This window comes from Arachis hypogaea, chromosome 12, assembly GCF_003086295.3.
Source record: "Arachis hypogaea cultivar Tifrunner chromosome 12, arahy.Tifrunner.gnm2.J5K5, whole genome shotgun sequence".
Lineage (NCBI taxonomy): Eukaryota > Viridiplantae > Streptophyta > Magnoliopsida > Fabales > Fabaceae > Arachis > Arachis hypogaea.
Genome location: NC_092047.1, coordinates 16220133 through 16227787, shown reverse-complemented (window position 1 = coordinate 16227787; position 7655 = coordinate 16220133). Strand labels below are relative to the sequence as shown.

Sequence of the window (7655 nt, the reverse complement as noted above, 5' to 3'; positions counted from 1 at the left end):
ATAATACTCAAGATAACAAAAAAAAATAATTTATAATGACTTTTTTTTATTTTAACATGACTAAATATTATTTTTTTTATATATGTTCTTAAACAATTATTTTACTTTTTATTATCTCATATTTAATTATTAAATCTATTTATTATAGTTTTATGGTATAAATAAATTTTTTAACCAAAATAATTACAGTATATTAATATATAGATAATATTTTTTTTAATCTTAAATAATTTTAAAAAATCATTAATAATTTAAGTTGTATTTAATTAAGAAACTAAGTTTTAATTCAATTTAATTATCAATAATTAATTAGTTAATATAATAAAATTAGTTATTACTATTTTTTGAGTTTATTTATTTATTTTTTATACTAAATTAAATTTAATAATATAATTATTATGTGTTAAGTTTAATAAAATATTTTTTAATATAAAACACAAAAAATTATTTATATTTTATTTTAGAACAAACATAATATAATAAGTGGTATATATATATATATATATATATTGTAGACTTTGGAGTTCTTTTTAACTGAAAGAAAGGAAAATAGAACAAAAACGACACTAAAAGAAAAAAGGGCAAAAAACTAGAATAAGCCAAGGCAAGAAATGTGTAACCTAAATACGCCAAAGTGAAAATCATTTCAGCAATAAGCCAAACATCAATTTTATGTAATTCGAACCAGGGTGGTTCGAATTACAAACCTTAGTAATTCGAACCAGGGTGGTTCGAATTAGGTGAAGAGGAGCTTTGTATGTAATTCGAACCAATGTGGTTCGAACTACTAACTCAAGTAATTCGAACTCCTCTAGTTCGAACTATAGCCAATTGTGCAACGTATGTAATTCGAACCAGGCTGGTTCGAATTACCCTTGGCATGGTCCTTCATAAATCGAACCAAGCTGGTTCGAATTAGGGGTGATTCGGCTATATAAGGAGTTCGAATCACCCTCATTCGAACTATTATTCCTTCCCCCTACCCCACCAAATCTCAGAGAAAACGCCCAGATTCTCTCCGAGGAAGACCCAAACGAAATACTCTGCTGATGGGGGACGATCCGGCACGGTTATATCGCTTGGACGGAGTCGCTCATATAGCCGGGGTCATCAACGACGAGGTTAGTACGGAAATATTTTTTATTATAGCGGTATTTGTGACTTAGTAGTTTTGCATGTGGGTTAGATGGTGGTATATGTTAGTGGTTTATGTAGGTGGTTTATGTTAGTGGTTTAAGTTAGCGGTTTAAGTTAGTGGTTTATGTTAGTGGTTTAGGTTGGTGGTTTAGGGTAGTGGTTTATGTTAGTGGTTTAAGTTAGTGGTTTAAGTTAGTGGTTTTTGTTAGTGGTTTTTTTTGGTGGTTTATGTTACCGATTTTTGTGAGTGGTTTATGCAAGCGGTTTATTTGAGTGGTTTAGGGTAGGTGGTTTTCGTTAGTGGTTTTATGTTGGTGATTTGTTTGACTTGTTTGATTGTAGTTGTCTTACGCTATATGTTTTATGTAAACCGGTTTAGTTAAGGTTTTTCTTGTTAGTGGATCTCGTTAAGCCGGTTTATGTTAACGGCTTAGTTGTGCGGTATATGGGTTTGTTTTCCAGTTGCTTATCTTTCATGTAATGTTATGCGGTTTTATTTAGCAGAATGGTTTGTTGATGATTTATCGCGTTGCTTACGGTTGTGGTTAGTTTTTAAGCTGGTTTTAACTATGCGGTTCATTACTACTCGCAGCCCCAGCGATGCATTAGGAGCATGCGGCGGCAGCAGGGCATGCGACTGGATGATAGATACGTTCCGTACTTACAAATGGCAGGTCTATACCATCTTGCAAGGTTGAACGACCGATGGTTCCGGCTAGACGAGGCCCTTGTCAGTGCATTCGTGGAGCGATGGCGTCCCGAGACACACACGTTTCATATGCCGTTCGGAGAGTGCACTATCACACTCCAGGACGTGGCATACCAGCTGGGTTTGCCAGTGGACGGCCGTTACGTGAGCGGGTGCCTGTCAGAGTTTCATATATACATCGAGGGTGGCCGTCCAGCCTGGGTCTGGTTCCAGGAGTTGCTCGGAGTTATACCTCCTCCTAGTCAGGTTCAGAAGTACGCCGTGAACTGCAGCTGGTTTCAGGAGACTTTTGGCGAGTGCCCGGAGGATGCAGATGAGGAGACTGTGCGCCGATATGCCCGTGCATACATCATGATGTTGTTGGGCACGCAGCTATTCGCGGACAAGTCCGGGAACCGGATTCACATCAGATGGCTTCCGTACGTAGCGAGGCTGGAGGAGCTGGGTACCTACAGCTGGGGTTCTGCAGCACTGGCTTGGTTGTACCGTTGCATGTGCCGAGTCGCGAACAGACATGTCGTCAAGTTAGCCGGCCCGCTTCAGCTACTTCAGTCTTGGATCTTTTGGCGCTTTCCTCGGTTTAGGCCTGCAGGATATGAGACGTTCAGCTGGCCGTTGGCCTCGAGGTACTAGAAACGGCCTTATCTGTTTGAATTTTACACACATCACTGCATTTCATTAATAGTCTATTGCATACTCTAAACACATATTTCAGTTGATGTAACACATGTGTATCTTGCAGATGGTCAGGTTACAACCCTTCCGGGAGCGAGAAGGGTCCTAGAGTGGCGATGTGGAGGCTCAGGATAGACCGGTTACAGGACAGGGAGGTGAGTATGCTAGTTAACAAGTGTCCTTTTATAATCAAGCCTTTCTATTTGGTTCCAACAGTTGCCCTGACAAGAATGGCTTCCTTGTGTTGTGCAGTTCATATGGATGCCGTACAGTAGCCCCGACGTACTTCAGGTTTTGCATCCGGAGGTTTTGGAGCCTCGGCATATGGCGTTGTGGCGCTCTGTGACCGCGCTGATCTACTTTGCTGTCATAGAGTGGCATCAGATAGATCGTGTTCTTCCGCAGTTTGGAGGGGTGCAGCCCCCTCCGCTTCCCGCCCTGAACATCGACTTTCTGATGTCCAAGGACGGTAGAGGTGGCGATTGGTGGTTTCCGTCTTATTTGGAGAAGTGGCATCTCTACTGGGACTCTCGTCAGCAGAGTGTGCTGAGGTTCGACGTTGTTGCCGACCCCGGACCGTCGCATGAGTTCCTTGATTGGTGGAGTCAGCATGGGAAGAGGTTCTTGTCTCCGGACACGCAGCTGGGGGATCCTAGATCAGTTCTGGTTCCAGTTGAGGCGTCACAGCGAGGTCCGGGGTGAGTTCCTGACATGGATCGTCCTGAGGACGTGCCGGACAGGCGTAGGGTTGAGAGGAGGATGGGTGTGGGGACACGGCGGAGCCAGCGTGAGTTTAGGTGGCCTGATCATGGTATGGACGATGATCACGAAATGTTGACTGAATTGTTGTCCGGTTCCCATCTGCGCCTCAGCCTCTCTCCCCTTGCGAACAAAGAGTTCCGCAAGCCTACAATATGTTGCCTTCACCAGGGATGCTACAGGGAGATTTCTGACCCCCTTGAGGATTGAATTCACACACTCGGAGATGTTGGTCGTCATGTGACCGAATCTCCGACCCTCATCACGATGCTGAGTCCACAAGGAGTAGTCAATCCGGTTCGCCCAGTCACACATCGCCGGGTCTTCAGACCGAAGAATATCAAACCAGTAATCAAATTCAACCTCGGTCTTCGCATACGCCGCATTGACTAGTAGCCTCCTAGCATCTTTGCCCTTGAAGGTAAGGGCAAAATTAGCCGCTACGTGTCGTATGCAGAATGCACGGTACGCAGATGGCGGTAACCAACCTCCGTCAGGGGCCTCAAGCGCAGCCTTGATGCCGTTGTGCCTGTCCGATATAACCAGCAGACCGGGCTGCAGGGTCACGTGCTCTCGAAGGTGCGAGAGAAAGAATGTCCAGGACTCTGCATTCTCACCCTCCACCAGGGCGAATGCGACTGGTAGAATGTTGGAGTTCCCGTCCTGTGCAATCGCGATGAGCAACGTTCCCCCATACTTCCCATACAGATGTGTGCCGTCAATGCTGACTAGCGGCTTGCAATGACGGAATGCCTCGATGAACGGAGGGAAAGTCCAGAAAAGTCTGTGGAAATACGCTTGAGACTCGTCCACCTGTCCTCCAACTCGAACCGGGCTCGTTCTGAGGACCGCAACACTTCCAGGCATCGTCAGCTGGACACCCAACACCCACCTAGGGATGTCGTTGTATGACTCATCCCAGTCACCGTAGATGAGGGCAATAGCCTTCTGCTTTGCCATCCATACCCTCCTGTAAGTCGGCCTAAAACCAAAGTGCGCTGCCGTGGCGTTTAGGAGCACCTTTATGCTCACGGATGCGTCAGCCCTAACCATTGGCATAATGAACGCCGAAATCACATGATAATCCAAACTCCTGTGGTCGCTAGAGATGGATGTGGCCAGGCAAGTGTGAGGTCCGTTGTACCGTTTGACCTCCCAAAGACCCTTGCGCTTCCGGAGACTCAGTCGAATCAACCATGTGCACCCATTCCCAAACTCGGAACACTTGCCCACATACCTGCGGTGATCGGACTCCAGCACCTTGTACTGTACCCCTCGCCGGATGCTGTAACTCTTCACACTTAGTAGGGCCTCGTCTTTATCCTGAAATTGCTGACCAACCTGGAACTCTGTCAGACCAGCAGTCCCTTCCGCATCTCTAGCTCCGAATCCAACAGCGTGCCCTAAAACCCCCTCATGCCTCATGGCGTCCAAGTCCAATGAGAAAAAATGTGGTGGATACTGCTGTGTGCCAGAGCTAGAACCACTGCCCGCCAATGCAGGACCAGTCGCTCTAACCTCGTCGCCGCTGTCATCCTCAATCGTATCCGGCTCGACGTCGTCCTCATCTGCATCACCCAAGACTCCGTCTCCGACGCCAACCGGTGGAACGCCCTCTAAAGCGTTCGGCATAATATCAAAGGATCCTGCCTCGTCGCCTATGCCGTCATTCAGATCAACAGCAAAAGACGGGGAGGCGACAAGTTGGACCGCTGGCTCGTACACTGGGACGGAGGAAGAAGCCACGGCAGCCCTGGAACTGGAGCCAGCTGCCGTGGCTACATTGGTGGTATTCCAGTTGGAACCCCCTGAGCTGGATACCACATCAATCAGCTTTGCGAGCAACTCTGGTGTCCTCACCTCCGAAAACTGCCTCCGACAAAGAAACATGACTTGCAGGTCCTCATCACTACCAATCGTGAGACAATCATACTTCACCGTATCGTGCAGGATCGTGACTGGAATGCGATAGAAAAACTTCTTAACCCGCTTCGCACCTTCCAGGCCAAGTTTCATCAGCACAGATCTAACAAGGTCATCATAGCTTGTCGTTGGATTCACGACAATACAGAGAGGATCCTTATCTGTGAACTTTACTCCGGAACGAGTTTTCCTCTTAATGGATCCTCTGTGGTGAACCAGAACAACAAAACTCTCCTCACTAGCCATCTTACTGGTCTAATGAGACCAACTCACGCTTAGAACGGTTATATAGAGGTCTATCTCCCACTAATTCGAACCGGCCCGGTTCGAATTATGGTTTGTATAATTCGAACCAGTACGGTTCGAATTACTCAGGCCGGATCTCTCTCTATAATTCGAACCTCCCTGGTTCGAACTATGTGCAGCCAAGGTTCGAACCAACCTGGTTCGATTTATGAAGAAATTTTTGGTGGGAGTTCGAACCACATTGGTTCGAATTACACACAAAACTCCTCTTCACCTAATTCGAACCACCCTGGTTCGAATTACATAAAATTCACGTTTGGCTTATTGCTGAAACGATTTTCACTTTGGCGTATTTAGATTACACATTTCCAACGTTGGCTTATTCTAGTTTTTTGCCCAAGAAAAAATCTTGAAATAAGATTCAAATAGAAAAGTAATAAAAAATAGAAAGTACTAAATAAGCCAGTTTTCTAGACATAAAAATTAGAAGAATTTTGAAAACATTTTTTTTATTTATTGGTAAGGGTAGATTGAAAAATTCTCTTCAATGTTTTATTCATTTTTATGATCAACGATCATAAGAGGGCCCCTTTACCATTCTGTACAAATGGTTTATTCTATTTGTACAGAATGATAAAGTGGCACATTCAATCTTATATTTATATATATATATATATATATATATATATATATATATAAGTTTTTTTAAACAAAATTTTGTGGGGTAATTGCCCTCTCTTTTTTAAGTGTGGGTCCATCTCTGTGTATATATATCTATAAATATCGGCACAAACATATAATTATTTAACTTGCTAAAGAAAAAGGATAAGTTATGACATATACTTGTAATTTTTTTTTGTTGACTTAAATAAATTAAACAAAAAAAAAATTTAAATAGAGAGACAATTTTATTTAAAATTATTCTTAAATTTTTTTTAAGATGAAAAAAATTTTATATAAAAAAAATTGTAATTTTATTGTCATCTTTGTTATAATATTTATCACTGCATTTGCATCTCATAATTAAACGAAAGTTAATATGCCAATTTTAATGCATGATATACTTGTAATTAATAACGTAAGGATATATATATATATATATATATATATATATATATATATATGACAGATTAATTAATATTGACGTATATCAAATTTTGGTCAAATTTATCTACCTTTTTTCCTTTAAATATTAATTTTAATAAACTAGGTAAGGAAATAAAATAAATATATTTAGAATTAAAATTACAAAATAAGTGATGAATACAACAAGATTTAAAAAAATGGACAGTTTGGCCGGATATGAAATGAAAAACTGACGTAAGTACGTCTTAAGTTGGTAATTTGAATTTTTGAACAATTTCTTAACGAGAAATAGCATGACTTTGATATTGTGCTACACTATTTAGTTTTTTTTTTTAAGACACTGTCGTACAAATCAAATTAAATGAAAGGCATCTCCAATATATTATTTAAGATGAAAATAAACAAATAAATAAAAATTTTCAATGAACTAAATGATATTTTTTAATGAATTTAAATAAATCAATAATTAACCGACCTTTTCCATTTCAAACTCAAAAAGTTGCGGAAAGCGCAATTTTTTTCTAAATTTAAACTTAAACTGAGAATTTAATTTTTCCTTACATATTTTGATTAATCTATTACTATATTTGAGAACAAATGAAGATTATTATCTATTTATATTCTAAATTTAATGTTAATAATAAGTGCCAATTTCCTGAAAATGCATTTATATGTTGTATAGCATAGCAATCATTTTTATATATTTATCTTTAACAAAAAATCCAACAAATATATTATAAGAAACTTTGTATAATTTCTATCTTGATTTAAAGTGACATAATATAATAATGAAGCAAATTAAAAAAAATGTATATATCCTATACTTATAAACAAATTAATTAATTATATATATGCTAACTAATTTAATTTAAATGGGAGTTGTTCCCATCATAAAATTAGAGATTGCCTTGAAGCAAAATATATTGTATATATTTAGTGTCAATGGTTAAGAAAAAAAATGAAAAAATGAAAAAGAGAAAAAAAAAAAAAAAAAGAAGATATCATGTCTTGTGTCCTAAAATTATTTAATCTCCTCATCCATGTTCATGCATGCTTGCTTGTACATATATCTCTTCAAGGTGGCTTAATTATTATAATTAGCCATTGGTAGGATCACCCT

At 40.1% G+C, this 7655-nt stretch overlaps 1 protein-coding gene across 1 annotated transcript; it reads left to right on the top strand.

Annotated features, from left to right (window-relative positions):
- Window positions 1-1750: 1750 nt before the first annotated feature.
- On the top strand, window positions 1751-3223 carry LOC140176639 (serine/threonine-protein phosphatase 7 long form homolog). Its single transcript, XM_072208174.1, has 4 exons — window positions 1751-1867; window positions 1949-2472; window positions 2589-2676; window positions 2774-3223. Exons 1-4 carry the CDS (start codon window positions 1751-1753, stop codon window positions 3221-3223), a joined length of 1179 nt encoding a protein of 392 aa, XP_072064275.1.
- Window positions 3224-7655: the final 4432 nt, after the last annotated feature.